At 48.1% G+C, this 23500-nt stretch overlaps 1 protein-coding gene across 2 annotated transcripts in view; it reads right to left on the reverse strand.

Annotated features, from left to right (window-relative positions):
• GRIK4 (glutamate ionotropic receptor kainate type subunit 4) overlaps nucleotides 1–23500 on the reverse strand; it is a 134877-nt gene that overhangs the window by 57510 nt on the left and 53867 nt on the right. For both annotated transcript variants that reach the window (XR_005107819.1, XM_037409993.1), the window contains exons 2-5: nucleotides 18852–19016; nucleotides 11715–11812; nucleotides 8100–8265; nucleotides 1951–2129 (exon numbers count right to left, since the gene is read on the reverse strand). Coding sequence is in view for 1 of the 2 variants with exons in the window: in XM_037409993.1 (XP_037265890.1) it covers nucleotides 1951–2129; nucleotides 8100–8265; nucleotides 11715–11812; nucleotides 18852–19016 (608 nt within the window). In the remaining variant the exon portion in view is untranslated. The remainder of the gene's footprint in view (nucleotides 1–1950; nucleotides 2130–8099; nucleotides 8266–11714; nucleotides 11813–18851; nucleotides 19017–23500) is intronic.

The raw sequence follows: 23500 nt of genomic DNA on the forward strand, positions 1-23500 counted from the left end.
AGATGGTCACGACAGAGAAGAGGTGGCTCAGGTTGCACCTCTCCCTGTTCCTGCCTGTTCCTTACCTATTTCTGTGCAAAACCGAGGCCACCACTGTTGCACTGGGAGTGGACACGGGGGGCAGTGGGGAAAGCTTCGGATGCCACCAGAAGACTGATGGTGGCTTAGGTTTGGCTCTGTCCAGCACTTCAGTTGCACATGGTTACCCTGTCCCTTGCACAGGTGGTAAAACGGACATAGCAAAGTCATTTGACCAAAAGAGCACTGCGACTCCAGAGGCGGCCGCCGACCTGCCTTTCAGCCAGCTCTCCAGAGAGCTACCTCATTTTTAAGCCCCTACACAATAAAACCTGGCACCCATTTCCCTCCCTTTTCCCTTCCTGGAGACAGTGATAATGTCAGCTCTCCCTCTGACCCCCTTTGAAGTCAGTGCATTTGATTTCAAGGGTAGAATATCAAAGCGAGCAACAAAGCGCTTCCCGTGAGCATCGCTCCCATCCATTTAACGTGCCCGCTGGCAGGTGGGCAGCCGGGACAGGCTGGTAATCGAGGAAGCAACCATGTGTCTCCAGACCATATGCAGAGGGGTAAGAGATGAGAAATTGCAATTTCTCTCATTGTCTGAGGCCAGGACTGGTCCCCTGAGACAGGTCTGACACAAAGCACTTTCAAATGCGTTTTTCTTGCTTTTGGTGACCTATGGGCAGGGGCCAAGGATGTACCAGTTTGCTCACCACAACCTCACTCCCCACTCTGCTTGCACCTCTATAAAGAAAATACTTCCCAGGATCCCAAGGTGCAAGAAGTTGCCAGATCAGAAGCTCGTTATTTACTACCTTCCATTCCTACAACCCTCTAGCCAGGTAGACTACATTAGGTTTTACTGAACTGCTGAAAAATCGTGGCGATCTCTGACATCTTTATCAGTTGTGGCAGAAGGATGCTCGAGCCAGGAAGGGACACTGCAGGTGCCTGAAAAGCACTGCTGTGTGCCTGTGGGAAGTCACTATAGCAACAGAGGAGGGGGACAGCCCTCAGCAGCCAGGCAGCACGAAACAGGGACCAGGAGAAAAAAAAAAAAAAAGAAGTAAAAAACCCATAAGCCACCCCCCCTGGCATAGAGGGGACCCCAAAACCCCCCAAATCTGTCTATTTATAAATGCAAAATTGCAAGCAGTGGAATAAAAATCTTTGGATAGGGTGGGGAATAATAAAACCAGCTCTAATGGTTTCTGCTGGCTGTCATCTGGGCTAAATCTGCTACAGTCAAGGCCTCTGAATGACTGACTCCCTGCCACCACGGCCAGGACACCATGTGTAATGCCTGCACCAACAGCCAAGGGGGGACCCCACTGCCTGGATCCTGCCTCCATTCCAGAAAGTACTTCTTGTTCCTTCCAGGATGTGGGAAACTTTACACAACTTTAGACTCCATCTGGAGCCACTGCTCAATTTTGAAGTAGACTATCAAAACAAATGCTAAAAACTGCAGCAGGAGACCATTTAAAAATAAACATGATTAAAATAAAATCTTGGTTAATAAGACAATAAAAAAGGAAGCAAAAAGTTAGAAATGTACTTGGAGAAAAAAAGAAAAAGCTATTGCACTGATTGACTAATTTCAGATTGCTAAGCAGCCCGCCACGGCTGTCTGACGGCAACAGGAGCCAAAAGCACATACCACTTCTAGAAAGCAAACACATCAGTTCAGAGCAATTAAACCATTGCTTCTACAGATACAGTCCTGGAAAGAGAGAGCAAATTATTTTCCTCAGAAACTCCATCAGTGGCAATTCCCTTCTCAGCAGAGACCATTTCCAGTGCTGCTGCAGGAATTTTTACACTCCATTATCATACAGCACCTGCATGTGCACGCTCATGTACCACACACAGTATCTTGTTCAGTGGAAGCAGCAGCATTTACAACTGTGACAGTTAATAGACACTTACCTTCTGCAAAATGGTGTGAGACATGGAAGCGTTGGCATGTACAATGATGGTAGCAGTTTTGTCATCTCTGATCTCTTTTAGGAGAGGGGTAGGATCCCGGCTGTCATCTAGCATCCGAACTGAGAGAGTGTCCTTGGAAATTAGGAACTGCCGAAGCAACTTCTCTAGGTTTAAAAGGCCTTCAAATAAAAGGGAGAAAAAAACAGATACCATTAAATTTTATGCTTGATTCAAAAGGCACTTCACCCATGGCCCACAGTCATCTCCAGTAGGAAGCAGTCCTGTAGTTCCGTGCCTATGTGCTGCAAAAGAAAGGATCTGGGGGTGCAGCGCAGACTCGCTGCGTGGGCCAGCAGGGAATTGGAAATGACGGAGCTACGCCAGCTCTTCTCCAGGCAAAAAGTGGCCCCAAAGGCCTCCTGGGAAGAGATAAGATTGCTGATACAAATTTGCTCAGGACCCCAGAGTCCAGACAAGTTCTGCATCACCTTCCTGCATGTGAGATTGTTCTGGTTATCACTGGTTGCTAGAGGACGATTCCTCCTCCTAAGCCTTTGCATTATTATCTCCCAAACTAAGTGCCCTGCAAGGCACAACTGATACACTTTGGAGATCCTGGAGCAATTTAATGGGGAGCTGCTGTCTTCCAAAGGCATGTGTCCCTGGGGATGGAAAGCTCTGCTGAGAGTCAGACAAAGCAGAGGTCATTGAAAAAAATACAACATTAGGTCTATGCAAAAAAAAAAAAAAATCGTGGAAAAAATTGTGAGTACAGTCTTAGCACAGTGTGGAATTGCTTGTGGACTGGGGATTCCTAGAGCAGCACAGAAGCCAATAAAACCAGCCCACCAACCAAGGTGCTTTGTGGAGAAGTTAGAGAGTAAAGCAGGATGTTTGCAGTCCAGTGGCTCCATCACTGGGCATGGTCTCTGGAGACCCACCTCCACGTCAAAGCCCTCCTCCCTCTCTCCGCCTTGCCACCTGCGTCTCTGCCCCTGCCCGGCTCTCCGAGTGCCCTGGCACAGCACAGCCCTCCGCCTCTTTGGGCAGCGTCTGGATGTGATCAGCCATGGAAAAGAGCCAGGGCTCTGGTACCTGAGCACTCCCCACACAGCCCACAGGACCGGGCTCTCCCTTCAGATGGCAGCTGAAGAAAATAAGTAATAATTAGTGAGCACCCACACGGATGAGCCCTGACTTCCCTGGATTTGTGCCCTATTGCCTTCGGCATTTCTGATTGAAGCTTCTTCCTGCAGCTAGGTCACTGCAAGGGCTCCTTCCAACACAGCTTCCTTGATGTCTAACAAGACGTCAAAGCTCCGCTGCAGCTTTTCTTAGGCAAGAAAGCGTCTCTTCTATCCAGCTGCTGAGTTTCATCAGGGAATAGCCTTCTCTCAAACCTGATTGACCAGAGAGACCACCAGATGTAACCATCACCCAGACACACACAGCTAGCATGGTCACACATCCCGTCTCTGAAGAAAAACAATCCCAAAAGAAGGAGGAAAGCTGAACTGGGGGAAACTGAAAACAACGTAATGATCAGCAGAACCACGTCACAGCTGGTGGAGGGGAAAAACCCATCCTCAGGTCAGGGCTCTACTCTTAACCTAACCGTACGTTTGACTGCATAAACCCGCTCATTCACCAGAAGGTCGGGGACCACAGAAGCAACACAATGCAATGCAATTAGCGTCAGAGCGCGCTGCTTTCAAGGTCTCCCAGCACTTCACAAAGGTAACAAAGCAGTGCATTAAAAGGGACACATCCAAGATGAGGAGCCTCTCATTTACAGTGAGTGTTTCAGGACGCCAAGTTTGCACCGAGCTCTTTACAATGCATTTGCCTCTTACCTTTTCTCTGAGTATACACAGGAACCCAGCAAGGGACTACACAAACAGCTGCAGCCAGGACTTCTCTGGATTACACCAACCTCTTTTTTTTTTTTCTCACTAGCCAGTGAAATCACTCTGTGTCCAGGACACACGGACTAGACCGCACCTGAATATTTTTTCGGGGTTTTTTTGCATGCTAGCTCAAGTGAACAGTACATTTTCCCTAAACTCTCCATTTGATCCTTGTGGGATTTATTTTCACCTTATTCCACATCTGCAAGGAACCAGACAGGTTGCTGCAAGTAACAGCCCTGAGAATATAAAATTTGCTTGTAGCTCATCCCAGCAAAATCTGCTGCTGCAAAACTGAGGAAGGGCACTTTATTACCTTTATAAAAGTCTTGCATTAAAAAAAAACCAGACATGGGAACTTACCCTTTTTCTCCATGACGAACTGAACCGATGTTAAATTTCATGGCATTTAACACCGTACTCGGTAAGAAGTGGATGTTTAGGAAGAGGGGAGGCAGCACTAGGTGCAGCCCACTGGGCACCACCCACCAAGACTATCACTGAACCTAAAATACTTCTGCCCTTGGAGAATGTTCCCAGGCAAGCATCATGGCAAAGCAGGGGGTAGCAGCAGCAAGTGCTTGCACCACAGTCCATACGGAGCGCACCAGAGACTGCAGCCCTGCAGCGCTTGGCTTGGGACAGACCTAAAGGAAAAAGGGAAACTGCACTGCTCTGCACACCGCTGTCCTGGTGGGAGAAGCCCAGGTTTACACCATGATGTGACTTTCAAGAGGACAGAAATTCACAGAAAAGCATAGGTGGCTGGAGGGAAATCTTCATCCCTCCCCTTTGGAAATATACCTTTTTGATTTAATTTCTTGCAGAAATAAAATCAGATCCTGCTTCTTAATGCCAAAGGTTGTATATCTCAGCTGTAAGTTAATCTTGCAAACTGGAGAGCATCCCTCTGCCAACCGCTACGAGTTTGTGATTCACATCGGACCCGCAGCTTCCTCTGCACTGTCCTCTTTGCTGGCTCCATCTGCACCGCTGTGGCCACCTTCTCCCCCTGCCCAGGGCCACCCTGGCCTCTGCGCTGAGGAAGGCAGAGCCCAGCCGCGACGTTTCCCAAAGCACATCAGGCACAGAGAGGAGGAAGTGGGAGCAGGGAAAAAAAAACCAGCGACTGAGCTCCTCCTCTGGCTCACGGAAATTATAATTTCCAGCACGTTAGATCCCACCTGTAGCCTCATCAGGCCTCCTGCTTGCAGCTGCTCTTGCCGGGTGGGGAGAAGTCTCTATTATCTGAAGAGATTCCCTTTTGTGTGGTGATGAAGGGGTGTGAGATGCTGCTGCTGACAGACAGGCACTTCAGAAGGGTGCTCCACAGGCCCAACACCAGCAAGGGCTTGTGGATCCCTCCCAGCAGCTTTGAATCGCTGCAGCGAGGACCACCGTCACCACCGTATGCAGAGGTGGCATCAGGCACGTGCTGCCTGAACAGCGCTATGGGGACCACAGGCACACACTGGGGCATGTCATTGGGTCGAGCTGGCTGGTGGGAAGTGCTGAACTTGTTTATTTCGCTTCTCCTTTTCCTATGCAAAAATTTGGAGCTGGCAGGAGTAGCCCACCCCCAAGCTCTCTGCAAGTATGGCCTCCCCCCCAGAGCACCCGCTCCACCCTACAGCTGGCTGCCAGGGAACGGCCCTGGGGAGCAGGAAAGGCCGGACCTGAAGGCTTTTGTGGAGTCCCACCTTCCACATGTTTATTGCTCTCGCCAGTGAGGCTACTGGAGAGGAGACAGGCTCCTTCTCTCCGAGCTCTGCTGCCCAGGGCCTGGGGGACCAGCAGCTCTGTTTACAGTTGCACTGGGTTTGTGCTGGTGCAATGCCTGATCCTGACGGCTGGGAAGAGAAACGGTGATTTCCATCCTCCAGCCTCGCTCTTACACCCAACAGCATTGCTTCAAACACCTCCCTGGGACCTGAGGCCGTGCACAAGCTTTTTGACCTCAGTGCCCTGGCCTCCCTTTCTAAACACTGGGTGTTATCTCCTCCCCTCTGACAATCAGAGCCCACAGAGCAGCTCCTACGAAGTCTGTGCACCCCTGTATTAGTCTGTGTTTGCTTTTTGTGTTAAGGTTTCTGTGGATTCACACAAATGCTTCCAAGTTAGGACTTCAGAGCAATTCACAAACCAACTAATTATTCCACTCTGCAGAGAAACTGAGTCACATAATCTTATTTTGTTCACCACTGCATTACACTTAGGCTGGCCTAAGTTCATTGACTTTGAGGGTCATTTTCTGCTTCTGCCAGAAGAAATTACAATCAGCCCCCAGAGGAAGGATGTGACTCCTTACAGTGATAGTGTGAGCATGATGGGATAGGACCCAGGAGTCCCATCACAGCCTGGTACTTAAGCCAAAACAGCTATGACTCTCCCTCCTGGGATCTAAATAGTAACATCCCTCAAAACAGCATTTCCTCACTGATGAGCAGACAGCTCATAAGCTCCCTTTATTTGCCTCCAAGGAACCTTCCAAAAACCCAAAGTGCCTTGAGTTAGAGTTAAGGACTGTGCTTAGGAGCACTGCTTGTCCTAAGGGAAAATGGGGGCCTGTGCTCCTAACTGAAGCTGCGTTATGCCTTTTCTGCACTCTGTTATCATCGGAGCATGTTGTGCCTCAGGCCTAGCTCAGATAAGGTCCTACCGGAGCACAAAGAGCAGGATTCATGAAAGGCACCCATCCCACTGCTTCCCTGGGTCTGGGAAGGACTCAGGTTGCACAGCACATCCTACATACTTAGTTATCTAGGAATACCAGAGTAAAATAAACTGGATTGATTCAATTAAAAAGGGTGTTATTTTAATGTGAGCTATTTGGTTCCCAAGGTTTGGATCCACTTAAATGAAGAATCATATTAATACCAGGCTGCATTCAACGGGAGGCCCTTGCACGTTTTGGCACACAGCTGGGTGGCAGGGCAGGGGTGTACGGTGGTGTGCTGATGTGTATGTGCTCCGTGTCTGGCAGCAGCACGATGAGAGAGCTGTGAGCATGCTGCATGGCAGGTGAGAAAACCTAATTATCTTTTCTTCTCTGCTTCTTTTTTTTTTTCCTTTTTGCTTAAGGTTAAGGTTAGACAATGAAAAATTCCAGCACTAGAAGTAATGTAGGAGACCATTAGCATGATTTTAATTGCATAATTTTGGGTCAGGTCCTCTGCTCGGGTAAATCTGAGCATGCTTATTGACTTACATCTGCTGAGGATGTGGTCTCCTCAGGTAAGTAAAGCAAAAAGAAAAGGCAAAGACGCTCCTAATCCTTCTGTCCCTGTGCAGGAGTCTGCCACAACACCGCGCTCCTCACACAACTGGTGGTGTGAAGTTGCCCAGGGCTAGCTGGAAAGGATGCTGCCTTTCCTTTGTACCTGGCCCCATGGCCAGAGACCACTAAGCTCTTGCCAGTATGCCCAAAGCTCTCACTGGATCTATGTGACTTTTCAAAGCCGCTCTTCTAAGTTTGTTTGTATGGTAAACTCTAGTGCTAATGAATCTGGCTACAGGATAACAACAGTAAAACTACTGTAGCCACTACACACCAGCTACCTACCTACAAGCTGACCTTAAAAAGCAGAGGACAGTTTACTCTAACCACTGCGATGCAGAGCTTGCTCCTGCCATGTTAGGAGAGTTATGCAGAGATGAATACGGTCTTGCTGAGGTGAATGCTCCAGCATCCAGATGCACAATTACCAGCAGATGTGTGGCTGCATAGCCCAAGAGGGTGTGCAGCGTATTGACCATTAATCAAGCTCTACTTTTAGGCCACAAACTGCACGTGGATTTCAGAAAGACATATTTCAAAAAGCTTTACTTGCCTAAAATAATCTCCAGAAACAAATCTAAGCCGCCTTTTTTTTTTTCCATTTCAAAACCCCATCTGTGCAAGCAAAACTCTCTTCAGATTATCAAACAGAAGGCAGGCAAGTCTCTCCTCATCCCCTTTCCTCCTCTCACAAACACCTCCAAGAGAGCAACAGGGTGGAAAACCTGCCCCACGGTCCTCCGCTGTTCCGGGTAGCTCTGACCGAGTGCCTGCTGCTGCCACAGACCCTGCCACCACGGCCAGGTGAGACGAACACCCTGGGACACCCTGGGATGCAGCAGCGAGGCAGCTCTCACACGCTGCCTGTGGGACCGTCTCCAGCAGGCACCAAACGTGCAGAAGGAGATAGAACAGGAGGCACTGGGAGCAGAGGGGCAGCCAGGCTTGGCCTGGCAAGGACTTACATTCAGCTTTGGCACAGATGAGGCAGGCAGTGGTGCAGTTAAAGAAATTCAAGATTCCTGCCACAGCCACGCTGATATCGGTGTTGCTGGGATGGAGGTTGAGGGTGGTGAACCGCTGGAGCTGCAGCTTCAGGAACTCCTCTGGTGCCACTTTGAAGTGAGGAACCTAAGTGGGGAGGAGGGGAAAGAAAACATAATTAAAGAGGAAAAAGAAATAAAAACAAGTAAATCTACCATAAAAGACCTTTGGTGTGAAATGCACAGCAGGCAGAAAGTGAATATCGCAATAAAACTGCAGAAGCATCACTGGAGTGAAGAAAGGAGGGTGGGATTTGTGCAATAGTAAGAGGAAAATAATTATCACAGCAACAAGAAGCCACAGGAAGGAGTGGATCAGGAAAAGTCTTGCTGAGCCACTCAGAGAAAGGCAACAGGGGCTGTGATTACAGCACAGGAAACCATTCCAGACGAGTTCAACCTAATTAGCTTGGGCACTAATTGTAGCCAGGCCCACACTTCATTTTGGGCTTGCTGCCTGGGTAAATATGAAGGATGCACTGCAGGCAGGCGGGGACTTACACAGCCCATGCTGGAGACCCCCAGACCTTTGCTGTGTGCTAGATGGATGAAGTGCTGCAAATCCACCCCTGCCTGCAGTACGGATGTGTCGTCAGGTAATTAGGAGAGATGAAGGGAAGAACAAGATGACCCTGCGCTGGCAAGGCTCAGGAGAGAGAGGAACAGATGCAGCAGCCAGAAGCTTTGGGCTTTTTCAATCAGCGGAGAGGTAACAGGTGGCCATACGGTGGGCAAGCTCCAATGGGACTGTAACCACAAACCCTAATAATGCTGCACTTGTCACTACTACAATGGAACAGGAGGTGGGAGTGGGATGCCGTTTCCCAGGGAATTCGGGGAAGGGGGAGCAGGGAAGCTGTGTGGGGGGACACCCTGAGGGTTCCCGCCGAGGCAGGTCTGCTGCACACCTCGCAGTCTCATCTAAAGGGAACGGGTGGGTGGGCAGACAGGTCAAGCTCAGACACCGGGAGTTCAGCCAAATAAGAAGGAATATTGTTTTCCTTTTGCTGAGTGAATTATTCGGAAGAAATAGAAGACAGAGAATGGGAAACATCTGCTTCAGCTTTATTAGAGGAGTGTCAAGTCCTCTTTTCCTTCATTATTAGTCCTTCTGAAGCTATCATCCTATGCCTCCCATCTCTCTCCTCATGGGAAAGGCTATTAGTAGCTTGTAATAGCTGCTTTATTGACAGCATAAGCTGTTTGGTTAGCAATAGGAAAGTTAAAGAGTAATAAGCTGCTATCGGCCTTGATTTCAGTCTGCCGCCCTCATCCCAGGCTCTGTTAACAGGGAGAGAAGTAGCCTGTAAGCAAAAGGCCAATTTCTTTAACCAGAGCAGACAGGGTAGCTCCGGCACAAGAGCGCTGATGGCTTTGGGGAGCCAGATGGACTCAGACCTGCAGCAACAGCCGCTCCCAGAGCGGAGAGAGCTGCACCCAGGGGTGAAGCAGCCGCCACGCCGCAGCTCCTGCAAGTGCCCTGCTCCACCTCACCTTCCGTCCCGGAGCCCTCCTCTCTGTTCCAAGAGCTCTGCCCCAGTGCAGCACCCCTTTCTGGACAGGAGGGAAGGAAACCTTTGGGCCAGAGGCACTGGAGGGACAACACAGGAGACAGTTTCATCCCCCAGTTTTAGCACAGGCTCCCCGGTGAACACCAGGCCAGTCTCTCCACCACCTGGTACCTCAGTGGTAAAATGTGGGCAACTCTGTCCTTTACCTGATGGATGGCTGGAAGCACAATGGCTCTGCCTGGGTTGCTGTATCACGTTTAACACAGTGGCACCAACTGATGCTACTGTGATATAAATCACAGGGAGTTACTGCAGGTTTACATCACTAGGAGGGCAGCTGAGATCAAGCGTGAGAATCAAATACCTTAGAAGTGCACTAGCACTCACCTTTCATTTCTGAAAAAAAAAATTAAAAAATGAAGAGACTTAGATCAGAGGCTCGGGCTGAATATGAATTTCAGGGGAAAAACACTTGCAATCTGTTACTGCAGAGTTGCCTTTGTCTGGGATGGAGCACATGTCTGCGACATTTAACTGGGGAAAGCACTACAAAATACTCTCAAGAGACCTGTCCTGCTGCAGCCCAAAGCACTAGGTCTAAAAGATTTCTTCCATCTCTTCAACACTGGTGATTCTCAGGGAACAAAGAAGAGCAGTCATTTGTGAATGCAAATTATTTACAGTGCTCGGTTCCAGGCACTCCCCTCCTTGGAGGCTGGGCTCTGGAGAGAGACCACTAAGTGGCTGAGAGATGTTATCTGGCTTTAAAGGGATGAACTATGAGAAGAGAACTCAATTTCTTTTCCCCTGAGTAGAGCCAGATCAGTGTAAGATGGTTCAAGGCTTATAAAATATTGTCAGGCACAGAGTCTGGACACAGATTAAAAAAAGGGTTTGCACTGATGGAACAGCAGCAAACAGAAATGGCTACAGCTTTCCAGGTACGTGCACAAAGTCACGTCACACCCAGGAACTTTGGCTGGGATTTGCATCCGCCAGGGCAGGCTTTGGTTTTTGCACCCCTTAGTCAGTGGGGACATGGTTTGCATCAGTTCTGCATGTGAGGGAAGCTGAAGTAAAAGGTGATACAGGTGAAAACAAGGACAAAGGGGGCAGAAAAGAGAGAAGAAAAAGGAAGAATCTGAAAGAATATCTGCATTAGGAAAAGGGATGATAATTCTAATCATTAGAAGCCATGGTAGATTATGGGAAGGACGGTACCGTGGATGACTACAGCAAGTCATCTTTGCCAAGGATGTCCAGGAGTACCATAGGCAGGTATCTCACTGTCCCTGTCTAATGGAGGTAACGTCCCTGCTCTGCCTTGCAGCTGGGGCATGACGACAGAATACATTGGGGATAATGAGGCACGTGGACATCAGCCGGAGAAGGTTTGGGGAGCACAGCTTGAAAGCAGAGGTGTGCACATACAGAAATGACAACTGAGAAACAGAGTACCAGGCTTGAGCAAGAACTGCAAGAGGCATCCCCAGGCAAGGGAGAAGGCAGCGTAAGGCAGAGTGGAAGCTGCAGTGAGCTGTGCGGCTGTGGCTGGAACCTGGCATTGATGCGCATCTCTCAAATGAAACCCTTCAAGGCTGCAGAAAGCCCTTCTGCATGGGATCCATACAGGAGGCACTGATGCTCGGTATAGCAGTAAATTAAAAACCTAATCTATGCTTACTAAATCACCAGCAAAACACTGTGCTCCCAGGCAGTCCAGGTACCAGGCAGCAGTCAGCGGGAGCCACTGCTGCGATCAGAGCCCACCGAGAGCATCGTTGGTTTGAAGGACAACGTACAGAAGGCAGGGCTGGGGAACGGGCCAGCACCTCTGCAGTGCCTCTTACCCGTAGTGGGGGGTGGGGGACCCTGCTCTCACCCCCGGCCTGCCACGGATCATGAAGAGGATGGAGCCGGGGCTCCCGCGTCACCCTCCCATCCCGGGGCAGCCGCCAGGCACTGGGGCCAAGTCAGCCAAGTGCGAGGACACAGACTTATTCTGACATGGAACTTCTCCACTTACCTCTTTCTCTCCGCAAATATTGCTGATAATAGAGCTCGAGGCTGGGCTTGAGGAAGGTCCCAGGACACCCACCACTCCTTTTGGGAGAATCTGGCACACTGTGGGCAACAGAGAGGAAACATGCATTAGACTTCAATTTCCAGCAGTCATGCTTACAGTACCTGCTGCATCGTACTAAGGACACAATATCACCACCTTCGCCCAACATACTCCCTGACATCGATGTCCCCAAAAAATCCCTCTGTTCTCTCTGAAGCATTGTCACCCCACCTCTGACACCCTCTGCTCCATCCTTCCACGGCCTTTCTGAATCCTACCTGAACGCTTCCTGAAGCCCTGGTATCCTCAGCTCTGACTCCTAACTGGGGCATCTCTCTTATAATATCTCTTTTTGGCCCCATCTCTATTCTCCACGAAAAAACATTAACTAAAGCTTATGGAAGATGCTAAACACAGCAGCAACCTAGCTTCAAAGCATCATCTAGCAGCAAACTTGTATGAATTTCTTCCCTCATGCTCTGCAGACCTCAGTGGTAATAATAAGGATCATATTACTGGTTTTCATTTGTTTTTTAGTTTTTTTCCTGGCAGTAGTTAATCTTCTGGCTCCATGCCACCAAGGTTAGCAGAACAATAAAAAGAACCTGACAAAATGAGTAAGTTAAATCTCTTTCCCTCAAGCCTCCCGGGTTAAACTGCAACCTTTTGTCCTTTTAATTCACAGCACAAATTTAGCTGAATGGCACTCCAAGGACTGCCCCAGCTGGTGTCACCTCCCTGCTGCCATCCCAATCAACCATGTCACTCAGAAATGCTCCTGAGAGCAGCTTGCCCAGGCAAAGCCTCACGAACAGGAGGAGAGAGCCCCCCGCGCCTGAACCCCCAGCTCCAAAAGACTCGTCTGAACATGTGCTGGGCACAGCTTATTCTGAAACACCAGACCTGCCTCCGTGTCCTCACGCACCCGGCTCCTTTCTGCCTGGACAGACAAAGCCACATTTGCTCAACTGGAGTCAAGTGACTGCTTTCTGAAGAAAAAGGATACCACAGGAGAGAAAGGAGGCACCACATCCACTTATCAGTTCTGGCAAGAGCAACCTCGTAACATTTCCGTATGTAAAAACTAAACCACCGTCTCAGAAAGCCGAGATCCGGTATCAAATGGCTGGTGTGTTTCAGAGCACCATCACCAGCGCAGGTCCCTGGGCTTACACGTCAGACAAGCTTTTGCGATGGTTGTAAAAACTTACCTAGATTCAGCAGCTGGAAAAAGGAGCTAGAAAAATTAAAACCAGAACACATTTTTTGTAGCAAAGGGAATTAATGATCAAAACTGTCGTATTACAGATCAGAGCAAGTTTTCTATCAACTTCAAGTCTTTAAATCAAGACTGGATGTGACACGAGAGTCCATACTGTGCTTGGGGTTTTTTTAGAACAGCAAGCTATGGGGCTCAGCATGGCCTTCATAACTTCAGCTCATCAAGGTGGGCATCTCTGGCCATGGACTTCACAAGTCACCACAGCCTCATGACTGTTATATGAAGCCAAAAGCTGAGTTTATCAGTTTGGGGAACCGGTTTTACTTCTCTTCAAGTGCTGCTCGAAGGAAACACTCCATATACTACTAGGTCTCTATACATACTGGTTGCTCTGACTTCTTACAGAAAATGCCGATGAACAGGCAAACATCTCTTGGAGTTTTCCTTCCTTCCATGCTCTCTCACCCTCTGCTATCTCTACCTGCTACAGAACGACTGATATTTTTCTATGGCATCTTCAAAGGAATCCAGTACTTGCTTTTCCTCTGTGCTTAGAAATTTACAGGCACTTACACCTCTTCAGAAGATCCTTTTAAATAAGAGCACCAGCAATTTGAAAACCCTGCACGCTATCTCAGTGGCACTCATCAGTCCCTCTGGGCTGCAAGCAGACCCTTCGGGTGCTCTGCAATTCAGCATCTAGGAGGAAGGAGCAACTCCAAGTCCTTTTTATCCACAGGTCATTAGGGAAAGAGTCCTAGGGGAAATTTTGTTGTGCAGGCAGGGGAAAGTTTGGTGAGCACTTTTCTTCTCATCTCTGGTATAGAGAACAGAAAGTGGGTTAAGTAGTCATAGCAACAGAGTTGCAACAACTGTCAGAAGAAAAAGATGTGGCTTATCACTCCAAGGGTGAAACAACCAGTACAATTAAGGAAAATGAATGGAAACTAAGTGGAGGTGCCCGAGGCAAAGGTTTCGACCATGTTTGGAAGGTTTCTCTTGTAATTCAACCACATTTGCTATTTCAGAGCATTACCTGATGCTGTTAATCTCCACAGGGGGAAAAGGCTCAACCTTGCTACTACCATGGGCACTGTGGATTCAAGCACTTGCAGGGATGTAGAAATATCAGCCCTGTACCAAAATTCACCCCTGATAACTGCATGGACTATGACCACGGATACTGGCATAGCGCCTGCCACTCGAGTCACTTCGTACATCAACACAGGGGCGCCAGGTAAGCTACATAGTGTGCAGGACACTTATTTGATTGCTGCAGACCCAGATACCTCTGCCCAAGATCGTGTCCAATTTTTATGTTTTTTAGAATTCACTACCTCAAGAAATACCGGCCATTAAAGTGACATCATGTTAAAAACCTCTTTATCACAAGATGGGATGTGGCTACTACTGATCACCCCTGATCGGAAGACCTGAGACATCCCAAATCTCCTATTCCAGCTATTTTTACCAACTGCCTGCACTCAGCTGTTCTAACATCCCTGAGGACAGCGGGACAGACACACAAGAAACAGGCTTAGCAAACAGATTTCTTAACACCACTCTTAAAATAGGTACATCTTTGAAAATAAAACATCCCATGGTACCCCCTCCTCTGCTGGGACCTGCACCGGTTTAGGCAGGACAGGATCCCTCCAGCCGTCACCTGGGGGCAGCTCCTTGGAGGTGCAAACTGATGATTGCTGCCTTTCTACTCGTGGGTGGACCTCCCTGCCCCTGCCGCTCACGCAGCTCAGGGTCCCAGTTACGGTGCCTCCACCTCCACAGCTCAGGGCTTTGCCCAGAGGCAGGAGTGGGGTCAGCCTCCTGCCCCCCTCCCAGCACAGGCTAGGAGGTGGCCCTCACACCAGCTCAGGTGTGTGTTTGATGTGCAATGCACAACGGTGACCCTCCTTCCGTACCAGCAGGTCTGTCCTGCCACCTAAGCGGGAAAGGGCTGCATTCAGTAGTTTTCCACAAGTATATTTGGGAATCAAGTATAGGTCTGGATACTCAGGAATCAGCAAGGTATGTTTTAAAGGCAGATGGAAGTACGTGCTTATTTTTGAACATGAACGAGCACAAGAAATAAGTAGCTCTCACATTACATATGTACGTACATCCACTTAGTCACGGTCAGATAGTGCCCTTCACCTCCTAGGATCGCAGGGAGCACTTCCACGAACCCTCCCTGACCAAAGCACGGCTGAAAGCACTCAGGTGAGAGCACCAACTCACCGTGGAGAACACAGCATCTCTTCCAGTGCATACAGATACCTGGTACAAGGTTTCAAACAGCATGCAAAGAAGATTCCTGCCTCTAATTGAAAACAAATGAGCAGGGAAAGTATGCAATTACCTCAACATTTCCATGATTGTAAAACTTATCAGAGGATCCTGAACGACAAGGACTGGTCAGGATGGGATTCCCATACAAAAACACCAGCTGCATAAACAGACAGTGTTACAGAGCACACGTCCCGCACCGTGGCTCCAGGACGGCTCCCTGCAGCATCCTTTATGCTTCTAACAGGAACCACAGCAGGCTTAAATGTGAAATCCAACTGGATCACAAAAACTGTGGGACAGTTAATGGAACATTTGAACCAATGTCACTGAAAGGATGTACCGGGCACTTTGAAATATTGGCGTGAATAAATAAAAATTAAAATCCTCCAGTCGCTCACTCACTCTGACTACTGACCTGCCCTGAGATGTTTGGATTAACAATAAAATGATGCTTAAAAAGCTGATGAGATGACAGGGGACAGGGTGACAGGTAGAAAATCCGTCCCTCCCTGGACATCAAAAGGAATAAGGTGTTTCAGATAAAGACATGATTAAACAAGTCATTTTGGATCTCCATAAAAGGAGCTGAAACATCAAACGCAAAGGAAGAACAGGCTTTACTTATAATGGCAAAAAAAGCTCTATCCATAACCTTTCACTGCAAACTCACTTCAAAATACAGGACTTGACAGATGTTGCATACAAGAGCAGTCAATATTTGTCTTCATCCATATATAAAGCTGAAATAGCGAACCATGCATGAATGTGATTAAGACTGACTCATATTTTACCTACTACAGCAAGTGTGATTTTGTGGGCCCCTAACAGTAAGGTGCCTTAGCCAGTCAAGAGGAAATAAGAAAGAAAAATAGCTCAACACTAAACCAGAAACTAACTCTCAAAAATTCTTTCCTCTCTTGAAGCACTAATTGTACACAGAATATCACTTATGGGGTGTGTAATCACAGCATTCCTAGATCAGCCGGCTAAGCATGCTAGCTGTGATATTTATGGGTGATTCAAAGGGCGTGAAATTTGAGAACAGTATTAAACAGATGTATAACAGCTTTGCAGTCACAGGTTAAAACATCTAAACTGCTTTTATTAATATTACATGCGATAACAAATAGCAGTGTCGCATTAAAGCTGAGAAGTCAGACATTTGAAAGCCATGAAAGCCTTGAAATTTAAGTTAAAGGATCTGATTCTCCTCTGCTACCAGTATAAATCAAGAATAACTTCAGTGACATTCATAAAGGAGCTATGCGGAATCCAGATCTTTCCTTTCATAAGAAATGCTTCAAGACATTTTTCCCTCTGAAGAAAAGGCAAATAACATATTGCAAAATTATGTGAATATTCACTTCACCAAAATCAAATCAGTTTGCTCCAATTTCTACTTTTTACCTTCTATAAGTCCAAGTAAAGAAAACAAAAAAAATCACCCCAAGGTAAAAATCTGAAATGGAAGGTTGCCTCTTCCTCATTTATCCCATTTCCACGTTCTCCCCAAACACCACATTTGCTGAAATCAACAGTTTCTTGCATAATACTTCATTCTCAGCAAATTAGCATTCTTCTGCTTGAAAAACATTCCAACAGAAAAATTTCTGAGCAGTGTTAGAGGGACGCAAGTAAGACAGAAATCGCAGTCTTTACCACAGCTCTGGGGTCACTCGCAATCGAGCCTGTTTCCTGAGCAAAGTTAAACACCAGAAACACTGCTCCACGCAGGAGATTTATGAGAAAGCAAAAAGAAGAGAACTAAAAATGCTGCTGGTTCTTTCAAAGATGCAGAAGGCTCAGCTCACGCAGGCAAGCATTGCTCTCATTCCCTACTCCTTGCGGGGAGATTTGGGATACTTTCAGGGGCAAAACCTGGGAATGCACTCAGAAACCCAGGCAGTCCCCACCCCTTCTGCACAGCCTAGCCCGCGAGGTTGGGTCTGGCCTGTTGCTGTGACAAACGAGGGTATGGGAGGGTGCGCACAACCCTGAACAGATGGGAAAGACCAAGAAAAAGTTAAAAGAGATGAGGGATCCAAAAATGTGCAGAACTGCTGTTTTAAACAGTCCCTGTGATGCTGCATGTGATGATCTTAATCTAGACTGCCTCATGGGTATCAGGCTCTATAAATAGACATACAGGTACTTGCTGAAACACGCTTTATTAACTGCACGCTTCTATAAATAATGCAAATGCTAATTCAGGAAATGAAGGAGCGATCTGCTGATCTCGCAGCCGTATTAAGCCCTTTCTACCAGTTAACCAGAGACCTGCTCCTGAGCAGCACCAGGTACGTGGCTGCATGGGGCATCCCAGGCACAGGGATGCTCAGTGCCGAGCAGAGCAAACACCAAAGCGCTGTGAAAAAACAGCCCATTCTAGACCACAACATACCACTGCACCTTCTGGGAATACCCTGCAGATTACACAGGCTTGGGGCAGAGATCCATTGGGAAAAAAGCCTAAAATCCGTATTATTTAAAATGATTTCTCCAGCTTTTTCGAGCCAATTTGCAATAAAAAAAATTATAGCCCTCCCTTGAACTGTAAAGGTCATCTTAAAAATGATTCTAAATTGAAAAGATTTTCCCTCTTACAGGAAAAAACTATTATAGAACTTTTTGGCTTCCTTTGCTTGGGCTCCCGATTGGTCTGAGGGACACTGAACATCAATTTCTTTTTTATTCATCAGCATGGAGTTGACATGTTGGGCATCTAGAGGAACAACTATAGTAGAGACCTGTTTGCATTAAGGAACTTTAAAGCAACAAGGGAAGTATACTATTCTTACAAAATTAACTCTTTTTAATCCACACAGTTTTAAACATCAGTTGACAACTTAACTTTGTGTAAACAAATCCACTGCCAACCTAAAGCACTGGAAGAGCTATCATGTTTACTGACACAGCGTTCTGTGAGGTTTTAAAAATAACTTAATTGCACTGAACTTGCCCAAAATCTCTTTATTTGCATGCCATTAAGTACTTTACAAAGGAGCATCACCTCTGCTATCATTACCTCTGTTTAATGACACACAGCCTGAAGAAAGTAATTTCTCCCAAACCCCTGAGCCGAATGGTGACAAAACACACTGAGGACCCAGACCCTCTTTGTCCACACCAAAGCTCACCTCACAACACCACGCTAAACCCTCAAATGAAAAGCAGTCTCAGCACCCACCCTCCAAGACCAACCTCCCTTTACCTGCCGCTGTGCCCCTACAGTGGATGCACCTGCCAAACGCGTGGCTGGTGCTGAACACAGCGCGCACGCTGCTGGAGGTCCCGCGCCCCGCCCGAGGGGATGCTGCGCCCCATCCAGACCGCACCAAACCCCCGACTCGGGCAGCCAGGGCAGGCCTGGGGCTTTGCAGACACCTGCTGCAGGCTAGCATTTCATGCAAGCACGTGTTGCTCTTTCAAGTGCCGGTAAAAGAGCAGACAGGTGTCTTTTACCCTGTGTGCCCCTCTTGACTGTCACAAAATTATCCTGTGCAGCAAGTGCAGTGTGTCAGACACCTCCTGCGAGCTGGCAGAGAGAAGACCTGGGAAAGGACCAGCTAACATCGAGGGGTACTTACTGGTTTCTGCCGTCTCATACTCGCTGTCTCGCAGCAGCTCAAAAATGTCCACCTCCACTTTGGCTTTCCCCACCCGCTCGGGTGCGCGGTTGATACGGTTCTTGGCCAGGGTGATGGAGAGCCTCTCCCCTCTACTGCACTCCATGGGGTCATCCAGGATGGCAGCTGCAGGAGCAAACGTGTTGGCAGTGGTTAGGCTTGGCAGGGACCTGGCTCGGCTCCACGCACCTCCCCGTCCCCCCCGTTCTCAGCACCCCTCCGGGATCTCCACTGCCACGCGAGCAGCCGCCGCGTTGGCACTTCTGCTCCTGCTGCCACTATTGCCAGCGCATCCTCCCTCCCACGTGTGGCCTTTCCCGCCGCTTCGCCCACCTCCCAGGTCTTGCCAGACACGTGGGTGGCAAAATCTCTGCAGCAGCGGCTGCGTTACCTGCCGGCGCGCTGCAGCACAACACGGCCACCCATGCTGCTGGGGTCCTGGAGGTGCCCAGCACCCCCTGAGGCACGGGCACCCGCCTGCTCACCCCGGGCGCTCCTGGAGGGCACATCCAGCTGTGCAGCCCCCAGCAGCGCGGATCCGGGCACTGCCGCACATCCTGACAGAGGAAGAACGTCCCCAGATAGCCTCCGTTCGTTCATTTGAGAAAGCGTTGGTACGGTGGCGATAGCTGGAATATTTCAGGAAGCATGTGGGCAGCCGTGGGTGGGAAGGGACAAATATTTTTCAAACAGAAAGCACTTGACTCTTGAACCCAGCTCCTGGGCCTGCCCACTGAAATCTGTGTTAGGCAGAGGGAGATAGTGTGGGGTATTATTTTTATTTTCTTGACGGAAGGCAAAAAGAAATTTGAGTCGAGCATTAATCACAGCGTTTCATTATGAGCTGGCACAACTTTTGCATCCCAGTGGGTTTATCCTTGCTAATAGGAGGTCTCCTCCTAGAATGCAGCTATTCAGTTGTACCTGGGGAAGAGCAGCACTGGGTTTCATTGCATGTATCAGAAAGGCACCAACGCTTATCTTCCCTTTCCAAAAACCTCTCCGAAGGGAGCGATGCCATTCAGAACTGCTTGGGTGTAGATGGAGTCGCAGCTCAGCACCAAATCTGGCCCTGCACTGCATAGGTCTGCAAACCAGGGATTAGTGGGGCTCTGCTCGTTTGCCTGTCAGGGAAATAAGGAACTAACTACAGCAGCTAGGTGCCTTGTTGAAGCTTTGAAACGTGTCGTTGTGCTGTGGCAGGTTGGGTTTTGTTGTTTCGGTGGGTTATTTTAGATAGGGAAAGCAGTGTGTAACACATAAATCAGCCGGCAGCTGAAGTAAAGCACATCAGGTATGAACAGGAGGTAACCTCCTCCCCAAGAGCCAGGGCTGGAAGCAGAGCCAAAGGATACATATATTTTGAAGACACAGCTAACTGGGACCACTGCTAGAGAAGCACGGTGGTGCTGTGCTGTCGGTGGGACTGAGAACACCTTCCACAGAGGGTTAGTTTGTGCCTCGAAGGTCCTCATTGCTTCCCCAGTGCGTGGGCACCAATCACCCTCCATAGCCACCAACACACAGAGCCTCCGACGCAGCCCAGCCCAGTGAAGAAACCTGTCCTGGGCTCAGGCTCCTTTTCCTTTGGCTTTCCTGCCCCTAAGTCTTGCTTTATCAGCCACAAAACTCAAAGCATAGCTTGATTTCAACAACTCTCACACATCGTGGATCAGGGCTCTCTTCTCAGCCTTGCTACACTCGTCCCAGTGAAATAGCTCCTCTCAGGACAGAACCGCAGAGCATCCCTGCCCCAGCCCTAGCTGTGGAAGGTAACTAGATACCAAATCCACTGGGGAAGCAAAGGTGGCCTGCCTTAGCCTAATTTACTTTGTATCCCAATGATACCCATCGATATGATGCTCCCTCTCTTCCTACTTTTTCCCAGTTTTATGGGAGCTAAACTGAACAAAGTACTGAGAAAGAAACACACAGCAATTCTTCTTGCATGATATGCACAGATGTCTTGGCGAACATTCCCAGTCCTTCAGGCGACACCATCTCCTCTGCTCCGCTAACACGCAAGCACCATCATTATCTGCAAAGCTAGGGCAGTTAATCTTAATCTCATTATGCAACAAAAAAGGTTGTGCTTTCCTCTAAGGCCAGGAGCATGGATCTCACGTTTTTTAAGACATCGATACGGCTGGTGACTGCTCTTAATTACAAAGAAGCTGGAAGGCTCAAGTGCCCCAACAAGCGGCTTGCTCAGCTCCCCACTTCTCAGCAGCAGACGACAGAGAAGAAAGTCCACATACACAAAACTGTCGGATGTGTGCAAACTTTTCACTACGGTCCTGTTTCCAGGAAACAGTAAAGCAATGTACTGAATCTGATGAACATCACAAAATGCTACTTATGTTCCAGGTGCTGACAGGGCAAAATTAAAGATCAGTAGTGGAGGAGTGTATGTCAGCATTCTTAGATTCATTATTTTCTAATTTAGAGCTCCAAAATCACTAAATTGGACAATGTTTTCAAGTATATTCTTCAACTGTCAGTTTTCAAACAAAATTCACTTCCACTAATATATAGCTAAACACATTTTAAAAGCAGGAGAGTCGAAACCAAAGTATTTCAAATAATTTCCTCAGGCCATCTAGGCAAAAATATTTGCACAAAGATTTTTTGTCTCTATTCAGGATGGGATTTTCTGTTCTTATTTTTGGAAATCTTGAAAACTTCCCTACAGCTGAGAGAAAAAGATCAAATCGAACCAAACCAAAAACCACCCCACCCCAGCAAACAACAAACCCTCTTCCTTACTCAGCTCTGCCCGAATTTGAACTTTGCAGCCCACCTTGGGAGCAAAGACAGGAGGAAGGGGAAAACGCGTGTGGCAAGCGGCAGGTTTTGCAAAAGAAGGGAACACAGCCGCAGAGCCCGAGTCCCAGGAGGGCCACGGCGCTGGCACTCCGAAAGCCCAGCCACTAATCAAACTACATTACCGCTCCCAATCTCCCCACGGGGCTCGTGACAGAAAACCAGCAACATTTTTTCAGTTGCATTTTGGGAGAGCAGTTAGTTTTACCAAATATTAAACCAGCCCCCTGAACAGACTAGGTAATGAGGCTGAACTGATCTTTATTTATTAAAGCTAGCGGATGAAAAAGGTCATTCAGTGTTTAAAAAAGCTTGATTTTAAAACTCCATGTCTTGGGACACAGTGTCAAAACTCACCTAATAGCAGCATCATTAAGTATGAACGAAAACCTTTATAGAAATTCCCTTTCATCTATTCCTGTCTATTAAATATGGGAAGATGCATCAAGTAAATCTTTAATCCTGAAAACTTACCGCAGTCTTTGAACTTTGCCGGCCTCAAAAATCACTTCTATCTTCCTCATCATATTAAATGTCTCCAATCCAGACTGCCTTCTCTGTGAATTATGAGAAAACTCTTTCAGAGGGAGTCAGGACCACCTGGGTCTGCGATGACCAATTCAGGGCTGCTTAGGATTTCACAGGGACTGAGAATCAAACAACTTCAAGTGAAGTCTGCAAAGCACTGCCAGAGGCTGAGCTTTTCTTAGGAAGAATTGGCTGGAAACATCTTCTCCCATGGGATGTTTCAATCCTGATACATAAGCATCCTCTATATAGTCATAATTCTTTTTTTATTCAATATGCCCAGGTTTTCCTCACACTTATCACAAAACCCACAAACCCAAGAAGCTACAACCCAGAAGAGTTTATTGCTTTGCGTAGGCATTGAAAATAGCTGGGTTAGAGTTGCTAATTCAAGCAACAAGTGACTTAACTGTAAATTTCCATCAAGCACACATTTCAAACGCAACACTCAAAGTTAATGATTTAACAGCAAGAACCAGACAAAAGGTATTACTGGTAGCCAAAGAAATGCAAGATGATGTATGACGGCATCCTCTGAGAAAAACAGATTTCAGTAACTTTCCTACAGGTCGTCCTCATCTCAGCAATCTTCCAGCCCTCGGCGGTGGGCAGACACGATAGGGAACCAGGGGATGGGAGGCAGGAATTGGTGGGTCGTGTGTGTGCAGATGCACGCACATGTGCGTGTGTGGGAGCACACACCCGGACCAAGCCCTGCACTGCCCAGATGCAGCACACAGGCTGTCTGCGAGTGCCTCGTCCAGACAGGAGCTGCACAAAGAGCTCCCTGGAGACGCGGCTTCCTTAAACCCCACCAGCCCTGGCCCCACAGCACGTGCCCACACGGCTGCCCCACACAGAGGGACGGACGGTGGCACCTGGCTGCAGCATTCACGCTCCACTCCAGCAGAGCACAGCCACAGCAGTGTGACAGGCAGATGTGCAAACTCTTCTGCTTTTTCTTCTCTTACCCTGGAGAAACTTCTCCAGGAGGAGGAAGAACATTCACTTCTCACCCTGAGCAATTCAGTTCTACTCCTTTTTGCCAAAACAGCGAACATGGGGACAGGCAGTGCTGACAGCTTGCGTGCTTTCAGCGGTGGAGACAGCTGTCTTCCTGGAGCTGGGCTGAGACACAGCAACTCATCCTATTAAGTGCACCAGCCAGTTTACAGACAGCACTGAAATTTAATCCTTTCCACCCTCAGCTGGGTTTCAACCAGTGCTAAGAAAGCAAGAAAGCCTCCGCTCTCCCACTC

The sequence above is a fragment of the Falco rusticolus genome, chromosome 16 (assembly GCF_015220075.1).
Source record: "Falco rusticolus isolate bFalRus1 chromosome 16, bFalRus1.pri, whole genome shotgun sequence".
NCBI lineage: Eukaryota > Metazoa > Chordata > Aves > Falconiformes > Falconidae > Falco > Falco rusticolus.